We start from the raw sequence: 21293 nt of genomic DNA on the forward strand, positions 1-21293 counted from the left end.
CTACATGTATTTCATGCTGAGGAGATCAGCCTTATTTTGGGTAGAAAAACATCGAAGCCACCATGATCAATATGGGCATGGCAGTCACACAAATGGCGATTAAGAAATCTGTTTATATCTCCATGTTTTTTTTCTTTCTTGAACTTCGATGTAAATCAGTTGAATCGAAACCTCAAGTACGCCTGAGAAAAGAGCCATATCAACATTAAGAACGTGCTTCTCAGCTTCATGTCGTATCACTCGCACCTGTTAACATCAATACATTGGACCTACAAGTACCGTGTCTTTTTTTTCTTGATTTTATTCATTTGCTTTCTCAAGGTTAAGTGAATAATTCAGTTGAAACAAGAAACTGGCATATTGTGAAAACATCGAATGTTTTGTTGACGGTTGATATAGGAACGGAAATTATTAGATTCGCTCCCACGAGTATCTTGGCATAGGACAGATACGCATCCGAATTTGAGAACAGCTTACCTCTACTTGTACACGTTTGAAATGCTTTATGATCATGCTTCATACTTCTCATCTTCACCTTCCTTCTCTCCCGTTACATCATTCATCATCCAAATTAGGATGAAAAACAATCTTTCTTGTTCATAACCGATTTACAGATATTAAAGCAAGAGCAAAGGTAAGAAAGGAATATCCGCTCCTCGGTATTAGAAAAGTAAAAGATAACTAAGCCCCTGCCCTTGAAGCTTCACAGTAGAAGATTCGAGTTGGCTGAACACCTCACATCTCCCTGATACAAACAAACTGCACTTGCATCATCAAAGTATCATGAGTCCTCAGAGAGATGTACCCGCCCGTATGGGGATCGATGTCAACATCGATATCAACAAGCCTCGTGCTGAACCGGCCATAGCCTCACACGAAAGTGATGATGCGGAGTTTTCTTGGACCAAACCCCTAAAGACCCCTGTGGCCACCCGTGACCGCCGCAATGGCAAAGCCATTCCTCAATACATAACTACACCAACCGAGGATGAGTACAGTGATTGCGATGATTACCATCAATACCTTCGGTCCGAAGCTGAAAAGCGCCAGGCTGTCAAGAAGGTTGATGTTGAACCTACCACAACCACAACCCCAAAGAAAAAGAAAAAGGGCAAGGCAAAGGCATCTGTGAAGCCATCGCCACAGGCACCTGCTTCCAAATCCCGCAATGGCAGAGTTGGTCCTCGACACGCGACTGCCCCAATCGCCGACGAGTACGAGGATTTCGACGATTACCACGAGTATCTGCGGGTCACACATACAAAGCCAAAGGCTACCCCAGGTTCTGCGAATTCACAGTATATCCCACCCCCTAAAATCAACGTGGACCTTGTCAAGCCTGGTAGAATCCATCGTTCTACCTTACCACCTAAGATGATTATGACTTCCCCTCCGAAGCTACCGAGCGAGCGCACCTATGATGAGTTTGACCAGCAAACTCTCTGTGGCATCGGTGTTGATAGTGAGGTTTCTATTTACAACGTAAACGATGACCATACTAGGCTCATCCCAAACCCGTCTACTCCCATGCTTCCAGCGGGGCAGCTTTCTGCAAGTACGGGATTGGTACGAGACTATGACCACACCAATAGAGAACAACCCCAAATTCCTCAATTGGAAAATATCAATCCATCTTTGACTATGACTCAAAAAGCAAAGTTGGAAAGTGGATGGCAACCTGCACACAAACTTCTATCAAGGTCTCCCAGCTACCCCGGAAAGGTTTATAGGCCACAGCCACGCTCTGGCCCACGCCCTCAAGGAAGGACCTTTCAAAAATTGAAATTAAACTCCCAACTTCGCACCTTTCAACATATGAGATTACTTCATGGAAGCAGGAATGGTAGCAGAACTCTTGGGCCTAGCAGCTGGTCATCCCCTTATGTCCCTCTTCTTGATCGACCATCCGCTCTTGTCTCTGAAAGGCCGATTCATCGCGCGTTGAGACGAGCCGAGGAAAACAACAGTGTCCATGGTGGTACAAGTATGGTCCACCTTGCTGCCGAGTATATGAAAGCCGAACTTTTTCCCTCAGACAGAGAAACCGAGAACGACAGTTTGTACTCTAAATCGAGCGGTGGTCCACATTCTCATACTGAGTGCGAAGCGGAAACTGAGTCATTACGCCCTGTGATCTCGAAAGGTCGATGCAGGGGCCAACAAGCTTTGAAATGCAAATGCAGGAAAGCGGTCGCTGTTGTTAAGCGGGCTACCGTAGGGGGCAAGGTGAGGCTCAGGAAGTTATTAAGGACTTAAACAGAGGAGGAGTGCAATTGCAAGATGTTCAGGAACTGAACAGGCACGACTGGGAGGAGTGCATTTAGTATGGCCTTCTTTTTTTTACTTTAGCTGGATGGGAGATTATTTCAATGTCAGACCTAAATATTTGTACTGAGTCACGAGCTTTCTCCTCGTGTCTCTATTTTTCTTTTTTACAGAAATAGTCTATACATGTACAGACTTCCTCCTTGAGTCTTTTAATACTCAATTTCATTTTTCCTGTTTGCTTTGCAGAGTTTAGCGATGATTATCTGGGCGGGGGGTATATTCTCATCTAGCAGTAAGACGATAACTTAAATTGCCGATCCTCAGGGACAGAGATTTCTTTTCGAAGTTGTTGTTTTTAACCAAAATGGACCAAATATCTATCTAGTACAAGAGGACACGAGATAGTTATTACACATCGCTTAGCATCATTCTCATCGTAACATCTTTCCAAATGCTCTTTCCCACTCTTTGATACTCCCTCCCATGATCTTTATTCTTGTATTCTGTGTCGTCTCCGGTAAAAAAAAAGGCAACAGCCTGCTTGTCTCTAGCGGCGTCCATATATATTTGAAGCCTAATCGCTATCATCGTCACCCATGTCTAACGATCGACGATAGATCCTCAAATACTCCTCAACTATTACTTTGTGCTCGACCCCATTGTCGTCTGAAACATTTATGCGAAACTATTCTTCCTCCACACCCGTCTGTTCCCTTATCTGGTTGAGCTCCGCGCCTTGGTTTTATCTGCTCGCTTCTAACCTTGGTGTTAGATGTTTGTCCGCGGTGTATCCTGCTTGATAATACCATCTGAAGACCATCTTTTTCACCACCCTAAGAACCCTTAATCACTTCCTCCCTGCATAACACGAGTCGGAGCGTGCTGTCTAACGTCCTAAGCTTTAAAAAAACATGCATATCTGCTGAATATATCATTGTCTATCTTACCCCTGACCACGGTCAGGCTCGGGTATACATTCCGGTAAGAATGATTCTAGGTTGGCATGCGATAATTTGTTCGAGGCATGAAAGGCGCCTAGCTGGTATGTCCTATTGTATCCCACGAAAACTGAGAGCTAACAGGGAAGGCTTGTGATATGGTACAGTCTTGATGCTTGTCGCCCTATTCTCGCCGGTATAGGTCGATCTATAGCTGCTATGTTATTTACTTCATATATGTTGAAGACAACATTTTTGCTGATACATGGACGTGCAAGGACAGAATCTTCCACCAGTTTTCACTGCCTTCCCCTCATTTCCAACGCTCATCCTTTCAAGAACATCATGGAAAAATATAGAGAGCACAGTGTCGGGATTCTCCCGGCGGAGCAGGTATAGTCGACCCCAAAGCCTTCTCCAAATTCAATTTTGTGTAGGATAACAGTACCCCGAGAAACAGTACGTTGCTGTCATGAAATTAAATAAACTCAACACATTGCGGTGGGTGAATCTAAGATACTTGGCTACGACCATTAGCATTTTCTATTGGCACTACTCAGTCCCGCCACACTGTTTGGAGTGTAAGCTCGAGGGAGAGGAGAGGGTACGAGTGGAGTACAGCCACTTCCGGAGCGTGACATGGACTTACATTGTGCTGTGAGCTTTCCGAATTACAATGTTTATATGGTGTTTCTCCCAAGCAGTGATGTCATGACCAATAAATCTCGGTTTTGTGCTTCGCTCGAGGTGTGTCCTCTCACCCACCACTAATGCATGCGACTCTGCATGAACACTCCAGGGCACCCCGAATTTTCCTATCGCCCAGACTTGAGAGTGGGATTGGTGATCCTATCGAAAGTATCTTCGGAGGTGCTAGTTCCGAAGCCTGCTTCGATGAAAGTGAAGAATTGATGTGTGCGCGGAGGTGAGGTTGTTGACAGGAAAGTGATCATTGTCGTTGAAAGTGGAGGTTTCACCTCGGTTGTTGTCATATTGTTTCCTTCCGTATTACTACAAACCCCCAAGCAGCGGGAGCGCGCGTTCCCTTCGTTACTGGAGGTGCGGTGAAGCGGTGTTATCAGGTTCCAGTCCCGCGCGGGCGTCTACTTGTCCTTGTAAAAGTTGATGTTTTGTCGTTGGCGTTTTGTCGTTAGCGTTCGTTGTCTTTGCGTGATGATGATAAACGTCGCATGCAGATTTATTGTAAACACTTGGGCTCGGGGTAAAAAGCACCATTCTTTGTGTATAGAATTTAGTCTGTGTGTGATGGCAATACATTGGTACCAAAGGGACTGGAGTTCAAGCAACGAAAACTAAGCTTTCAGATAGGATTTGCAGGTATTCTGAGCATTTTTGTACAATCTATCTATCCGGTACAAGAAACATCGAAGAAAAGACTAAAAGGAGTGATATACCATGACTAAGAACTTCACTAGTAAAATCAAAGCAAACAATGTTCGTTGAGCAGGTACAGAAAAACAGCTGCAGAGTCCTGGGAGATATCTGCGTAAGCTTAAGCGAGAAGGAACTACTCGAATGGAACGCTCGTTGGGTACCATGGGCGACTTTGCCACCAAACAAGTGCAATATCGTGCTTAGAAAAGAAGCGAAAATTACTACATGTATCTATTTTTTTCTACAAACTACTCCTAGCCGGATTACGCTAATTTTGTGGATTCCATACGTATAGCGAGATGAAGACCATGGAATGTGAGATTGATTCCCCGTTCGGCGTTTGTTCACAGGCTCCGAAATCAATTTCTCAGAAGAACATTCGCCATTTGTAAACGCTTTTCATTTCCTCTTTGACATGCTGTCGCTAGATGTAAGAAAAGGGAAGCAAGTAAGAGCAAGATGAATGACTGTCCCTGATTCTCCGCGATTGCACATCACCGCCCCATAATAAAAATTGCCCTCCCTCGATGAATCTCATAGCGCCATATAAAAGCGAACGAATAAGGGTCGCAGCCACCTTTAAAAATGTCCCCGAAGTGCGTAAAGCCAGTAGGAGCCATACCTTGACAGTTGCAACGTTCGTCACTCCCATGCATGTAACATCGCGAACATCAGCATGAGCTGCGCCAAGAGTTGTGCTGCGCTTAGTCGTCGAAAAACACCACCAAAATTCCCACCATTATCCCTCCATCTCCCTCCATATTCTCCCTCTCTTCTTCATCATTCATCATCATAATCCACCATCCATCATCCATCATCCCATCCATCTCTGTTGAACCCCCAAAGTAAACTCATTACCATCCCGCTCTCATGAATTCTCACGGTCAAGATTCAAAGATGGATACTCCTATCAAAACTGTATGTTCGTGTTTGAAATGAGATTATTTCCCTTACAACTTCATTTTTGTATCTTTGCTAATAATAATTCTCAACAACCCATAAAGAATGATCAAAAGGTCGATGCTGTCACCCCCTCTCCCGGTGGGGGGGCCAGCCAGCCGCGCAACACCGCGGGCCGCGCGCTCCAACAAGTGCCCTTGAACGTGGCATATATTCCCGTCGCATCTCCTGGCTTCACTGGAGGAGCCGCACCGCGTCTAACCAATGTCATCAAGAGGCGCAAGGGTCTCATCGAGGACCTCAACCGTTACTTCATACCTGCAGACGACGAGGTCGATTCCTTGGAGACCAAGGACGGACATCATGAGGAGATCAATGCGAATCACGACGCCGGCATTCTCTTTCCCGATCAGCAGAGTCAATATGAGCGCAGCAAGTCTCCACAGTATACTTTGAGAAACACCGTGGGGAATACCGCCACCATGCGTCGCATCGCCCCGGGCACCGCCGTCAAAGATCCAGGGAACGACGATGCCGAACGTAACGCTTCTTCAACTCTTGGTGAATACAAGGATGAATGGTTGGAGGATATTGATGGCGAAATCCGTCCGCGGACGGCCACCTCCCCCGCCTTTTGTAAGTTCAGTGCAGATCGTGCTGAACAGGGAATGAGCAAAGTCCCTTTTAAGGACGTGAGGAAGGTCTTGAAGTCCGGGATCCATGATATGAGATCTGCAGGTTATAACGCATCATCAACCGACAAGGAGATCTCGGGTCTCAAAAGGCGTTTTTCTGATGCGAATTAAGAGGGTGGTCAGTTACTATCCTTGCGCGGCAAAGTCTTTGGTTGTGGATAGATTTGGGCGTTGTCATTTTCCTTCCCTATTTTCTCACGTGTTAGTTTTGTCGGGCAGGGGAGAAAGTTTGGGAGGTACCTATGTGCAGAGTATAATGGAGATACGGGATTTGTTTTTTCTTTTTGTCTCGTAGTAATTGAATAAGCACTGCACGTTGAGCGAGGAGAGAATTGTTTCGACTGTAGAGTTTTTTTCCATGATTGGGATGTAGAGTTTGTTAATGTTTACGTGCGAAATGAGAGGAATGAAATTAAAGTAGAATTTACATACATCTGTCGTCTACTGCCAAGGCGCTAGTAGATATAATCTAACGTGTTTAGGTATAGCGTGTGCTAAGCGAGGTTTCATATTTCCATCAAGCTGTTCATCTCAAAACTCGCTTGCCATGTAACAATTATCCTCTTTCTTCTATTTGATGCGATCTGCAGAGACGTCCGGTGAATCGAAGGCCGTTGCAATCATGTCTGTGCATATGCGCGTAAAGAACCGCTTAGATTATTACAAAGTTACAAACCCGTTGTCTTACTTTACGTAATACCCAAATAGTAGATGCTAATGACATAATAGTAGATCAAGATGTAAATGACATAAGCAAAACAAATAATCCCGGGCGTGGAGAGCATCCACCGCTTCTGGTGTTCAGTCCTCGACTAATTTTATTCTCCTTCACATAGAAATAACCAAACTCCGCACAAGTCTTAAGTTTTGACTTTTCACAGTGATGCGATATGATTGCTAACATTGTAATCGTACCCAAGAAGTTTCGGGTTTGGCAATTACACTCTTGTAGGTGCGGCCCCAGTGATCTTTAGTAGAGATATCAATCAGCAATTTTCAATAATTCGCTACTCTCAAACTGTAACATCATTCTCGAAACAAATGCCGACGAGTTGAACAATGGGGGAGCTCCAATAATTCGTCATGTCGTGTCGCCGACCGCAAATATATCTACGCAAGGAATAAAATAAAGACATGAAGTATAGGCGCGATAGTAAACTACTACCTCGACCATGGTCTTAGCTTTGATTAACCCAAAGGTCTTGGCCTCGTCGACCAATCCCTTCCAGATATAGAATTATTCTCAGAGGGTCTAGGTTGTGAGATTATCGCGAGAGGGATAGGATTTGTGTTCGATGAGGGTGAATTCATATAAGGAGGGTTATAAGTCCAGGGCGTCGAGTAGATATTATTGGCGCTGGGGGAGACGTTTGGATTTTTTGAACTGTTTGTTATCTCAACGAACCCTAACCCTGCACAGTGTTGCTTCTCGCACTTCAAACCGACAACACTTTATCCCACCACACACAGCTAACCTCGACTCGAGGCGCGATCCCATGCTCTCTCCTTAGGCATGAACGCCATTACCGAAGTCACTCAGCTAGGAATAATCTCCCGATCTGCGCCATACACACACGAGTCTCTATCTTTCCCACCATCACCTCACGAGTCCGACTTTGGCAAGATGTCACCCGACTGTACCCACCACCAGCCTCATCGTGACTCTGGCTATGAGACACTCGGGTCCCCTCAATTCGGAGGTAACGGAAGTTACAATGAATCAGTGTATAGCAACACCACACCTGTCAAAGGTTCCAATGCCGTAACCGAACATGCCGCGCCGGCACCCCCAGAGGTGGCGGTATCAGCTGGTTCCAACGATGGCGCAAAGGACGCCGAAGAAGTAGGAAAGAAACCAAACAACCTACTTCGCAGAATCAGGGGCGGTTTATGGGGTGCTAGCTCATTACGCGCAAAGCAATCCATTGCTCGAGCTGCAGCGCAATTCGTCAACAAAGATGGCGAAGAAACCTCTGAGGCGGCTGAGACCCAAAAGTCGGAGAAAACAGTTGTAGATATTAAAGAATGCGAGACGGAATTGGAAAAAAATGAGAACAGCGAGTGGGAGGAAAAGCCGACTGTCGAGCTACCCTTGTCGAACCCTGTGGACGCCTCCGAAACAACCAGCTCCATTGATGCGGTGGTCCGGGCTACAACATCAATGGCTAGTCCGTTGTGGAAGAATGGTGGGCCCGGTGATCATCGCATAAACACCACCATTCTGCTTCGTGCGAAAAGAATCTCCTCAGGCCCAAGAAGCGAATTATCGGCGCTCTTCCATGAACCATTAGAGCCGCTTTCTGGTGTCGATCCGGGACTTGTTCACGAAAGGAATGATGAACTCAGTACCTACGGGTACACTATCGGTTCACGCAACTCCAATAACTGGCACCCTGGCACATTCACAGACTCTCTCCATTCCTACATCGGCAGTTCAGATGAGGAGGATTACCTTTCAGAAGGCGAGAGTTGGAATGGAACACCTCGTGGGCGCTTGCGTTCAAACGACAAGGGGTGTACTGCGAGTGACGTCCATATCAGAAGCCGTTCGCGCTCACAAAGTGACGAAACAGTGAAATATAAGCCTGACCCACCAAAGACTGCTGTTCCAGAATGTCCAGTATTCCGCTTCCCACCTCCCATGTCGCAACCTTCGAAAACATCGATTTCTCCAAACGGTTCCCAGGATCCTTACGAAGAGAAGGACGACATGACCTATACCTTGAGCCTCCCGTCTTCAATGAAAAGCTCGGTATACAGCTACGGCCCCACCACTCCACCGAGCACGCCAATTCTTCGTACTCCACCACCGGAGGGGGTAGACTACGTTCTAGTTGAGATCGAACCTTTCCTGGTGCCGAATATCACTGTCCATCCAGGAGAATCCATGCTTGATATGTGTATGGAAATGAACCAGCTCGCCCAAGATGCTCCGGAGATCTTCACCACGCCTCCCCGACATCAAGCAGGTAGAGGAAGCTCGGACTCCGGGAGGTTTCCCTTCGACTCTAAGAAGAATCTCATCGGCAAGACACTTGGCAGGGCTTTCGGAAAGCTGTTCAGACGCAACACGGTACAACCGACTCGATCAGCAGGCAGGCTCAGAAAAAGGCCAGCGTCTCTCAAATAAGGGCAAAGGAAACCTATCGCATACTATCTTCTCAATGGCCCGTCAATGTCGGCCTCAGTTCACTAGTTCCTCCCTGCTATCTGGTCTGGAACATAATCGCACGGATGTGATCGTTCTCAAGAATATTTTTTTTCGGCACTGTATCAAGTTAATTCAGCTCATCCTACATCTTGTACTCATAAAAGTTTAAGTCATTCTTATCCGAAGCTTTTTCGAGCCGAGCATACGAGATCATACCGGAGCACTGTGTAAGCAAATATATAGTAGATTAATATTAGATTAACACTAAAAGGGCGTGAGATGATTGAGTGACTAGCATGTGTCTCGATGTATTGTCTATCGTAGTAGTTAGCAGCCAGAGTGAACCGAACAGACGATGGCCACATGTAAATTATGACAAAGACGAGATCGCAATTTTATAGCAGAAAAATGTGGCTAAAATTTGGTAACCTTTTTCGGGGTGACCTGATGTGGCAAGATGTTCATGTCGGTGTTCAGGGTTAGGGTTTCTCATGCGTCCATACATAGGAATCTGTTCACCTTAATCCAGAAGTTTAAATGGAAAGATCTTGATAAAAAGAAAGTTGAATTAAAAGTTCTTTATAAAGGGTTGTAAGAGACTGGTGAAGGGACGAGCAGTTGAACTCTGCCTATAATGTAGTGAAATCCGATCCGAATTATACAGCTAAATTGAAATTCTTACAAGTAATTAACGGGCAAGATAACCTCTTCACCTAGGGTATAATATCACCGCATACCTCTATATGTAGAAAGGGCAGTCTTGAGAGCCATTTTCTATTATAGCTTTGCCAAAGATTATTTTCTTCGAGCTTAGCCATACCGTAAAGGTTCATGTTTCTGCCCATTTCAGAAGCATTCCGTCAAAAAACATCGTTCCCATCCCAATTACAACACAACAATACAACGGCGCACCCTCTCGTGAGAAGGGTTAATTCTACAACCACAGACTTCTACTCCATTTAACCTCGTCTAACTGTTTCATCTCCCCCTCCGAGTTTAAAAATGTCAATCACTTTGCCGAGCAAAGATGTCACCTCTGCCGAACTAGCCCTATTCGCAAAGAATTTAGAGGAAGTGACCAACGAGATCGCCGCCATCGTACAGGCAAACTCCGACTTCCGCCACGAATACAATCAAGCTATTCAGCGCCAAAGGATATACACCAAAATGCTCATAAACATCAATGACAATCACGAGCCCTCCGGACAAAATCGCTGCTCGGAGGACCCAGCCGCAGACACAGAATATGCCCTCTATTACAGGAAAAAGCATCAAGAAGAGATAGACAAGCTACAAGGTATCCACGAAAACATAACCTCGATGTTCACAGAGAACAACAAGGTACGATCACAGGCGGTGTTGGATATCATGGGCTTCAGAGTGGAAAGGGAGGAAAAAGAGAGGGAGCGTTCAGAAAAGGAGCGTTTGGTGAGAGAGAAGGAAGAAAACCAGAAATTGATTGGTTCCCTTCTCGCAGGGCACAAGGACGTAAACATTAAAGAACAGTTGGAAATTCTCAGGATCGAAGATGTCTCTTCTACGCCACCAACTGCCGATGGGGTCGCATTGTTCACGCGTCCGCAGCGCGATGCACTAGCTGCGGGACTAGAGAGAGTCCAGTCGGAGACCGAACTATGGATCCAGCTTCTTCAGAAGAAAGGCCACAAACCGATCGGAAATATCGCGACCCACACAAAGGCTTTGTTGATGAAAGATAGAGAGGCTGTCGAAGCTGCGGAGAGTAGGAACCAACACCGACAACTTACTGATTCTCAGATTCGGTTCTCCATCTTCCGCTTGGGTGATGTTTACAAGTACATGGAGCAGGATCAATTCAAGCTATGGAGGATTGCTGGGAAATATGTAGAACCTAAGGAGGAGGATGATCTGGATCCGAAGGCCTTTGCTCGCCCGAAAGATTGGAAATCGAATCAGCCTTGCCATACCTAGGTAAGTTAACTATATGTGAAATGTAGAAAACGTTTCTGTACTGACTTCTTGATTTCAGAGGCTGGAAATTGATTTTTTGCAGGCTTTGGATAGGTCCTAACCGGATGAAAGGTTTCAAATACCAGCATATAATACCCCGAAGAATAAAATGTGTTCTCCAGAGTTCTTTCCGAGCACTGAGTATGAGTATATCGTTCTTCCTATTGTTCATCATTGCCAGAGCCCGTACTGTGCTGAGTAACCGGGGCTGTAGATAACAGTGTATCAAACGTAAATACCATGAGTAAGTGTGATCTTTTGTATAAACTCATTCTGTGTAGGGAGCTCCGTAAATATGTCTCCGAATGCGCAGATGTAGAATGGGATGTGCTTTTTGCGCTGTGAACTGGGCACTGCGCAAAATCCGAAGTCAGCCATAAAGAGTCTCTAGCAGTGGATATATTTGCCCCCCACCTATCAACATGATTGATGTAAGATCTGATAACTCAGGTTAAATTTAGTTCATATTAAACACTTTCGATAAGAGAAGTGGGACGGTGGAGATTAGGAATACATGTAGAAATATCAACCCTCTGAAATTTGGGACACAGATGAGAGAAAGGTCCACTTATGTGGTTTGGAAGACATTTAATGCACACCACTCCTCAGCTCGCCGCCTATCTGTTTTATTAGGTTGAGAAACCAAATGTTAACTTAAAAACACTTGGCTAAATCCACATGCGCAGTAATCCATTCGCTATTTCCAATTTGCGCCCAGTTTGTCAACACAATCCTTTATCAGATATATTATAAGCTTGACTGAAACATAGTTCCAACACAGATAAATCTCTCATACCAACTATCGGATTTCAATCACCGCACTACTGGTAAGCATGCTGCTTTACTTCACGCGACAAGGTGGAACATGGGCCCTACTTGCCACCACACACCACATGTTACCTAAATCCTTCCACGGATTGGAAGGGTTCGGTACAATATGATATTTTACTAAACACTCATCCGTTTTACGAAAAGTTGATGGTGAGTGGCTGAGGGTAGTAATTGAAAAGAGATGGATAGTCTGGATGTTTTATTGTCCTCTCGTTAGAACTGAACGTTCGAAAATCATACCTATTCAACATAAAAATATTGTTTAATAGAATTAGAGCCTAAAGGTGCTATGTTCCATAGTCATAAGGGTTCATGTGTAAAGATCGATCCCAAGAACTCTCCTAAAAGGTATGAACATAACAATACAAAGATGCAAATGTACTAAAGAATAGGATTGTATTAGGTGTCTAATACAACTTTTAACAACAAAAAACGTAGAAACGAATTGACTATAACCAATTCTATCTAAAAGACAGTAACTAAAGACACTCATACTGTCGTGACAAGGACACATTTAGTATGGAGAAGTTCAGTAAAACAAACAACGAAAAACTATTATCAAAAACAAGGTTTCCTCCCCAAGCCCGGTGCAACATCCTCCCTCCTTATCCTAAGCTGGCAATTCTCTCTGCCAATGATAACTCTTGCTTCTTTCGCGCAGTTTCCTTCATTTCATCAGTGATTTACCATCTTCACAACTGATCCGAGGAAACTCATACATAGTCATACAATAATATCTTCACACGTCCGTCTATAACACTAACCCATTCGATATCAAATCCCTATATGTCTTAGTTTTTTATCGGGAAGATGCATAATTTGAGGGTAATGGATAGGAGATTTACTTCTTCGCTAATTAGCATAACGATATCGGACCAAAGGTCGGCATTGGTGCAATTTCCCTTTATCGTCTATGATGAGGGCATGTCAGCTTACAGACCTTGAGGGAATTTACCAGAAACGCGATCATACAAGTGGCAGTAGGTTACTATCTCCGAATTCCCATAAGAGGCATTCAAAGTCATCGTAGCCGGATCTCTCGATAATCATTTCAAATAGTAACTGAAGCTCTAGTGTTTGGCGGAAGGTATTATGATCAAGAGACATGTCGCTATAGGCAATATCGATGTCAAGATATTCGTCCTTTTTTCCAACACACCTATCTAGATAAAAACCGGTTTCTGTAAGAGCCAAAGAGTCAGCAGAGCATATAGTAAGATTATCACCATCGCAGTTCCCTCCTTCCTTCCCCTCCAACTTCTCCCTGTCCTGTCCTTTGATTGGTGTATTTGGAGAGCTAGGTGGTAATAAATGACATTTAGGGTTGAAGTCGAGACGTTTTCTTGGGATTTCAGCAATCTTTGACTCAAAAAGACGGTCCATGAAATTCCACTCGTCTAATGTCTTGCGTACAGGAGAGAGTCCATTGAGGCATGCTGCCTCTCTGGTCTCTCTAGCTACTATTCCCGTCCAAGTTTTGATACTTGCCACTTGTTCATTATAATCGCCGTCTTCCAAGGCCTCGTGTTGTTTCCTATTCAGGTTTTCCTCTTTGCTAACTCGGGGATGGTATGTTCTTCGATTCCTCTCACTTTCACTAGCGACGGGGTAGATAGGGGTGCTGTGGTTCTTGGTAAGCGGTAATTCTCTTGCATTGTCTTTCTTGAAAATCTGTTTATTTGCTGTATTGTTAGTAGTAAGTTTGTTGTTCACTCCCTTGTTTTGCTCATGGGGACGAAATTGCTTAAGAGGTAATCTTGATTTTGGTAGGTGCTTTCGTGGTGTAACCGGGGGTCTCTGCAGTATAATTTTGTGACGTGGAATTGTTTTCAATAATCTTTGTTCTCGGCGTTCATGTTGCAAGTGAGTTGTGGAAGTGGGAGTTTCACATCCTATGAAGGTATTTCCAGTATTTCTCAGGTCTGTGGTAGTTACTGGTGTGGGTGTTGGGAAAAATGTAGGAGTGCTCGGGGGTGGTATATTAGAGGAAGGTAGGAATGGCTTCGTAGATATCCGTATAGCAGTGATTGGTGTAGCTGGTGTTTTTGAGTGCGCGATTCCTGGTGGCGAATCATATCTTAAGATTTTGTTGCCGGGCTCTCCTTGGTTTTTGTTCTCAGGACCTCCAACATTGATTGTTTCGCTACCTACTTTGGGTTTGACACTGGAAACTGCTTTCTTTTCAGCAGCCAAGAGTTCTGCGGCCAGCTCATAAGGATCTTTCGTTGTTTTTGTTGGTGTTACTTTTTTAGCGGATCCTGACTTCCTCAACTCTTCCATAAAATCCCATGGCTCTGGACTAGGCGGGCGGAAGCTCTCGAGTATTCTATCAAGATCTTCTTCCAATTGTTTTGAATGATCAAGTAGAGTAGGTATGATCTCAACCATTCTTTCGGGAGACTTTTCGCGATCTCCCGCTAGTCTCGGTCGTGTTGGTGTTCTAGGTAATGAGTCCGCACCAACTTCCTCGAGGATATGCCCCTTCTCTTTCTTTAGAAAGAGCCTGTTAGAGGATATATGACACTTGACCTCGGGAAGCACTGTTCCTTTAACGTCGACAACGGCAGTAGAGGTTCTGTCAGAATTCTGAGATGCAAGATTTTTAGTTGCTGCCATAGGCTTTGAGAGTCGTGTAGTAACATCACTTGTGTCTAGTGGGGTGGGTATAGAGGTATGATGAGTGGAGCCATCCACTTTCATGGGAATGGGATTTAGTGGGGCCTTTGCTTTGCGTATGAGTGATAGTCGATCAGGGACAGGTGAGTGGTCCCTGAACCTAGGAGTTGAGATGCTCCTTCGGAAAGATTTGACCGAAATATCTGATCTTTTATCGAAACAGTCATCGAAAGTGGGGAGGTCAAGAGGATCGTCGAGAGAATCCTCGAGTGGAATATCGAGAAGTGTGTAAAGGTTCTTGCTTCCTTTATCCTTGTGGGCCAATGGGGTTGGCATGATATGTGATATGGCAGCAAATATGGGGTAAATGCTCTATTAAAAGTTACAGTTAATAAAGATTTGGGAGTTGTTCCCGATGAGGGGAAACTTACACCCTGGTTTTCAAGTGACTTGGGACTCGCTTTCGGTGTTGCGGGAGCTGGAATCCAGCTGATGTCATCTTCACCATAGGGCTGGGATAGAGCGCTTGAAACCACCACTGCTCTCCTCCGAAGCTCTGCAGCTACAATTTTAACACGTTCATTGAACTCTGGTTTCGGTTTGGGTTTCTCCACCTCTCTGACCTCAAGGTTTTCTGAGGTCGGAGTTGTAGTATTCGTGTGATCGATCTGAATCTGTACCAAAGTTGTGTTAGTAACGTCATTGAAGGAAAAATCGCTACATACCTTTTTCTCAGAGTTTTTCTCGTTTGGAACTCGGGATGACTCAGAAACATGGACTGGTGCGGGAATCATGTATTGTTTCTTGTGTGCTCCCCCTTCTCTCACTGCATTTTCAGCAAGAGGCAACGGGATTGTGCTGAGGTTCTTAAGCGGAACTGGTTTCCCCTTTTGAATCAACTTGTTCTTTATTGGTGCCTTTAGAATCTGAAGTAAGAAATGTTAGTACTAAAGATAAAACGAATGCAGAGATTTCATACATTTTTCGGGGCAACAACACCGATAACATCGGATGTATTACGGATTGTGCTAGTTGCCTCTGTCTTGAAGAATTTATTTTCCCGACTCGAATTATTTTGCAGCTCGCCCAATTCTGGAATTGGAACATTTTTGGAGCTTTTCTTGGCCTCAGATTGATTTATTGGTTTAAAAGCATCAATCTTCTGGGCTTTAGCAGGAAGGACACTGGTTGCAATAAAGTCAAAGGCACGATGAATGACCTAAACACGGGATAAGTTAACACGGGTACTCAGACTATCGCCGGGCATACAAACATTTTTCTTCTTCGGGAGCTTAGTAGCTGGAACTGGCTTTCTAGCCACAACAATAAAAGACCCCATCTCCTGAGGCTTCTCTTCATCTTGATTAACCTCAATGGGAGTAGTGCTGCTAACAGCAACGCGTGATGGTAGCTTCTGACCACGGGCGGTGTCTCCCCTCAACACACTAGCATAAGACGCTTTGCGTGTAATGGGTTTAATCATTCCCACCGATGCTTTATTCGGGTCAGATTGGCCCATCTTAGACGGAGCAATAGGTTCAGGGAACGCGTCCACAGCAATAACACCGGATACGGCCTTAGCCTTGACGGATGCGGGAAGCTTAGTTCCCGGGGTGAGTGTGCTAGTCTTGTTTCGAAGAGTGTCGGCGTATGACGCACGGGCAATTGGAATCATTGAAGGCATCATGTTTATTTACTGCTTTTTGTTTATGCGGGTTTGGGGGTTTGAATTTGTTTGGTTGAAAATCGAAAGTTTGTAGTTTTGTTTTGTTTTTGAGTAGTTTTTACGTGAAGTGGAGAGAAAATGTGGTGGAGGGTGGGTTGGTGCTATGCGCAGCTGCAGTGGGTTAGGGTTGCCAGCTCACACGTTAGGCTCGGACAACGCTGATAAGCATTTGTGCAAATGTGTGCATTCAATTTCTATTTATATGACTGTACTGATGTTTCTTTTTCATCCAGTACCTTGTCAATAGGATAGGGTTACATCTGTAAAGCAGCATAAGCCACACACGATTCGATCCTCAAAAGACAGAATAACGGGCAGCGTATATGTAGTTGGGTTACATATTTTTTAAAAACACAATGCGCCAACGCATAAGTTAGGTCATAATACATGTAGCTGGTGTATGATAGCTACATGTATTTAGCTATAATGCATTATTCTTGAACGCTCAACCTGTCATCTGTACCTACATGTAGGTACATGTATATTGTATGTATACATGGAACATTTTTCTGTCAGGAGAGTGGTGTTCTCTACTTACATGTGCTTAGGGCGCGCTCGAAGAGTACGTTATACACGAGAGCTGATGAACACATACACACAGCGAAGGCTTGCTATAACAGTACTTTCTATAAGGGTAATCTCTCTATAACGGTAGAACTTCTCGGTCCTTTTCGCCTGCCTTTCGGCACCAGCACCTCCTATATAAGGGTAATCTCTCTATAACGGTACCAAATTCCGGTCCCGAGCGTACCGTTATAGCAAGCTTTCGCTGTATACGCGGGTCAATATTGATGCTGGAATGGCTAATTGATAAGACCATATTTCGATAAAGAAATAACGAGTCCAGATAACACGTTTATAGAAGAGTCTCCCACCCATGATCTAAGACGAGAAATGGCTCAAATGTTTAATCTCCCGGCATTGATACCCTCTACACTTCTTCATCTTTATTTATTCGTCACCGCCTAGCACTTCACTGAACAAACATATTTACTCTTACTACCTGATATTTGTGCTTCGGGTGTTTCATCATTCCGCGTCACAGCCTTCCATTTTTCTTCTCACCATCCTTCAACCTCTAGGCGTTATTAAGCGGAGTTCCATGTTTCCACTCTCGGGTTAGTAAATATAAATAACGGTTATTTTCTACATCTGCTCTTTTTAATCTCTTGCTTAAAGTGCTCTCTTTATACTCAACATATCGCCATACAGTTACAGGCAATATTTTTGCATCTACATAGACGGATAGCACCAGGTTCGTCTCTACCCAATACCTCAGGCTTAAACCAGTGTTTATCATAACACAAAAGGCATCTCGAGGTCTTGTCAGGGCTCTTTTCTCTAATAACTAATTAGTATATTCTTCATATCGAGACCGACTTAAAATCTGCCAAAAATACGAGTGTTGTAGGTGTTAGTGTCAAAATGGCCCGAACCCCCACAGTGTTAACCGCCCCCATGTGAGGCACAACATTAAGAAGTAGTTAGACGCTTATCGGGTAATAGGAGATTAAGAGAAACCGGTATTAACTCGATAAGCAAATCGATTGTTAAGGTGTTAGCCCCACACCTCTCACCCAGCCTTCCAAGCATGTCATGAAACGGAAATGACCGGACAGTGCTGGTACTAGTACTTTGCTAAATGTTGCGGTAATCTAAACTATATAGTCTTCCTCATCGTCACCAGGAACGTCTTCTATTGATTGCAACGCACTACATGTATTTCTAATATTGATTGCATATCATTCGACAAAGAACTACTCCCGAGATGGAAGGGAACTAGCATTACGTGTAGCTATTGCAATTGATGGATATAAAAGAACAAACACTAGTGACAGAACCACAGCTATATTTTTATATATGAAGGTCGAATTCCCCTGATACCATTTTAATTTTATCATGAACTACATGTATACACTAACGCTACTCATTGAATGACTTAGAGTGCATACTAGAGCTAATATATCACAAATTACATAAAGGACAGGTGGAGATGATGTTTAGTGCGTGCCTGTACCTTTGAATGACCCAATAATCCAGAATGACAGCAATAATCTAAGAAATTATTATCGCAGTACCGCCCGCACCTCTATTTCCTCACTACATTTGGGCGGCCGAAGGCCGCACTCCGCTTGTATAATGTAGTCCTGTCTCGAACGGTTTTGTGAAAAAACTGGTAAGAACTAAAGTCGCCCAAAACAGTAAGAGTTACATGTTCCTATGCGTAATCACTTAGTTTTAGTTCTTAACATGTGACGTTTCGACGTCAAGTAAGTGCCCGGTTAGCTTGTCGTGATTACATGTACACAGGGTGTTCTACAATGCTCGCCAGTCAACTGCAACGCACTCCTTTCAACCACTTTTAGTTCCATCCATCCCTACATCTACAATAAACTACAAAGACGTCCAAAACCCTGAGAAATAGGACGACATGATTGAAGAGCCAAGTCCGACCACAAGCCAAGGTGCGGAGCCGCCAATTACCAGTTTAAGCCTCCGGGGTGAAATCTACTCCGACAACATAAGTCAGACCGATCTTACTACAGTCAATCAAGCCTTAACAAACGCTTGCTCTAAACCTTTTGTCATGAAGCTTATCCTGCTTGATATCAATGGTAGCAGCGCACCGCTGAAATGGCCCGGCTCTTGGCATATGTTATTTTCCCTCCACCGCATCCTATACACTCTCGGTGAAAAAAAGTTCGCGGAGTCTATTAACATGCTCGGGCACGATGTTGAGCAGTTGGTATAATCCCTAGTGCGAATACCTAGCGGTAAGAGCTAATAATCGTCAGATAAGAGAGAGTGGAATATGCAGACCACCCTGGATCTCTATCTTGTGGTCCATTGAGACTGGTGTAAGTTTTGTAGTTCTTAGTTCCGTTCAAGGGCTAATATCTATAAGGGATGGAACCTCCGCATGGTTGTAGTGGACGAAAAAACCGTAGTTCTTGGATTAGAACAGGCCGTACGTACCATGAAAATCGTTTTAATCCCGCAGCATCTATCTATACTAATTCGCAATCTTAGATTTACTACGTAGGGTCTCCAACACTCATGGCATCTGGAAACCTTGTAACGGTAGTCCGTCCAATCCCCAGCGCCATCGACAGGCTTCGTCAAAATCCTCCTAAGTTGCATCCCCGGGTCGCAAAGCTGAAGGTAAAAAGGAGCAAGACATCACTGGCGAGAGTTAAATGGCACGGGAAGATAATCCAGACAACCGAGCCTAACTCGTGGGCAGAGGTTACAGCCCTCGGCACGGCAATGCACCCCGGCTTTCGTCTTATTCAGGCTCAGCGTAAAGCTACGCATGCCAAGGAATACCTTAGTCTCTCCAGAAAGGTTTTAGGATTGAAAATCCACCAAATGGAGGAATATGGAAAGCTCCATGGGCTCCCAACAGCTGTGTACAAGTGCATCATCAAGTACAGGAACTCGGAGAATCTTATGGCGTGTCTGGATGCCCTAGAGGAGACCGAGACTGGGGGAGATCCTGAAGCAGATGATGAGGGCACTTGGCCCATTTTTGAAGGACTACCTACAGAAATCTCCACCGCATAGTCGCCCGGAACGAAAGGAGTGTCCCAAATCCATTGGGAGTTATTGGTACCTTTTCTTTTTTTATTATTGTAGCATATGTCAATAGCTGGTAGCAATCATGTGGGAATGAAGTAACCTATCTTTCTTTGGAAATTCATTTTACAAACTATCAGGAATTCTTACACCCCCTTTAAAGTTAGAGATTTCATTGTAAACCACGTGTGTATTAGCTCATCGAAATCTAATTCTGGATCACACTATCTCACTCGATCATTTGCTCTACTAAGACTTATCACCCGTGACAGAGTTCAAAAGGGTACGCGGAAGGGAAATGCTGGGGTGGAGAACTGTGTCTACTAAAATGAGACCCTTGTAATAAACAGAACTATATATGCACTATAACGGTGTGCTGATTATACCTCTATGAGCTTTTATGATAATCTACAATGCATTACTATGTGCAAGGCGCAAGCCTGGTCAAGAGGTGTTGTGGGTACTCATATTTTGAACTTGTTTTTATAGTTTGGAGAGATTGAATTAGGTGATATTACTCAGTTATCTACATCTAAAGTGAGCGCGACTGCTCCCTGAGAACTGGGTCATGCGATCGGACATCGATATTCACATAGGAAGGCAGAGAGATATGATTATAGAGAATGTTAGTGATATATTTGAGATCTTATAGACCCCATAATCGGTGCTGCTATGTGGGAGCATTGCTTTTTGATCTTTGTGTTCCTAACTCCTATTAACCCTCTTAATCCAGCCAATTGATTGAGTCTTGTGTTGTTCGGGAACATGTCCTTGCAGGCACTCCAGAATGAAAAGTCGGCCTATATAGATGGTTGACCATTCATAATGTGATTGTTGATGTTTTCAGTGACATTCGTTTTCTCGTAAGCTAGGTTTTCCCGGATTAATCTCCATACTTCTAACCGAAAATTGGTGCCAGTAAGTGGTTCGCTAGCCAGCGGTTCTGCGGTGGATACAGAATCTATCAACGAAACGTTGACTTAGATGAAAGTGGAGAGAGTATTGTGGGGGAGCTAATCGATACGAACCTGTAGAGCGCAGAAAATATTTAGATACAAGATCTTGTCATCATGGATCACCTATCCCGGAAAAAGATGATCTGTAAAAGAAAAAGCTGCTGAGCGATGACCTATGATACCTCCTATGATGTCCTCGAAAAATACTAATTCTGGTGGCCGTTTAGCGTCCTGCCTGGCCGATGGAGGCGA

The 21293-nt window shown here is 44.3% G+C and overlaps 6 protein-coding genes across 6 annotated transcripts; 5 read left to right on the plus strand and 1 right to left on the minus strand.

Moving 5' to 3' along the window:
• Positions 1 to 783: 783 nt before the first annotated feature.
• Positions 784 to 2256, plus strand: LAJ45_00976 (uncharacterized protein; the record flags this gene model as incomplete). Its single annotated transcript, XM_046110575.1, has 1 exon — positions 784 to 2256. One exon carries the CDS (start codon positions 784 to 786, stop codon positions 2254 to 2256), a length of 1473 nt encoding a protein of 490 aa, XP_045975753.1.
• A 3242-nt stretch (positions 2257 to 5498) lies between these two features.
• On the plus strand, positions 5499 to 6307 carry LAJ45_00977 (uncharacterized protein; the record flags this gene model as incomplete). Its single annotated transcript, XM_046110576.1, has 2 exons — positions 5499 to 5519; positions 5606 to 6307. The coding sequence occupies 2 exons, from the start codon at positions 5499 to 5501 to the stop codon at positions 6305 to 6307; spliced, it is 723 nt and encodes a 240-aa protein (XP_045975754.1).
• Positions 6308 to 7709: 1402 nt separating this feature from the next.
• On the plus strand, positions 7710 to 9326 carry LAJ45_00978 (uncharacterized protein; the record flags this gene model as incomplete). Its single annotated transcript, XM_046110577.1, has 1 exon — positions 7710 to 9326. The coding sequence occupies one exon, from the start codon at positions 7710 to 7712 to the stop codon at positions 9324 to 9326; it is 1617 nt and encodes a 538-aa protein (XP_045975755.1).
• A 1023-nt stretch (positions 9327 to 10349) lies between these two features.
• On the plus strand, positions 10350 to 11297 carry LAJ45_00979 (uncharacterized protein; the record flags this gene model as incomplete). The annotated part of the gene is made up of 1 exon (XM_046110578.1): positions 10350 to 11297. The coding sequence occupies one exon, from the start codon at positions 10350 to 10352 to the stop codon at positions 11295 to 11297; it is 948 nt and encodes a 315-aa protein (XP_045975756.1).
• A 1836-nt stretch (positions 11298 to 13133) lies between these two features.
• On the minus strand, positions 13134 to 16470 carry LAJ45_00980 (uncharacterized protein; the record flags this gene model as incomplete). The annotated part of the gene is made up of 5 exons (XM_046110579.1): positions 13134 to 15155; positions 15215 to 15457; positions 15509 to 15709; positions 15763 to 16002; positions 16057 to 16470. The coding sequence occupies 5 exons, from the start codon at positions 16468 to 16470 to the stop codon at positions 13134 to 13136; spliced, it is 3120 nt and encodes a 1039-aa protein (XP_045975757.1).
• Positions 16471 to 18940: 2470 nt separating this feature from the next.
• On the plus strand, positions 18941 to 20073 carry LAJ45_00981 (uncharacterized protein; the record flags this gene model as incomplete). Its single annotated transcript, XM_046110580.1, has 3 exons — positions 18941 to 19255; positions 19415 to 19477; positions 19540 to 20073. The coding sequence occupies 3 exons, from the start codon at positions 18941 to 18943 to the stop codon at positions 20071 to 20073; spliced, it is 912 nt and encodes a 303-aa protein (XP_045975758.1).
• Positions 20074 to 21293: the final 1220 nt, after the last annotated feature.

The sequence above is a fragment of the Morchella importuna genome (assembly GCF_003444635.1).
Source record: "Morchella importuna strain M04M26 chromosome Unknown Morimp01GS002, whole genome shotgun sequence".
Classification (NCBI taxonomy): domain Eukaryota; kingdom Fungi; phylum Ascomycota; class Pezizomycetes; order Pezizales; family Morchellaceae; genus Morchella; species Morchella importuna.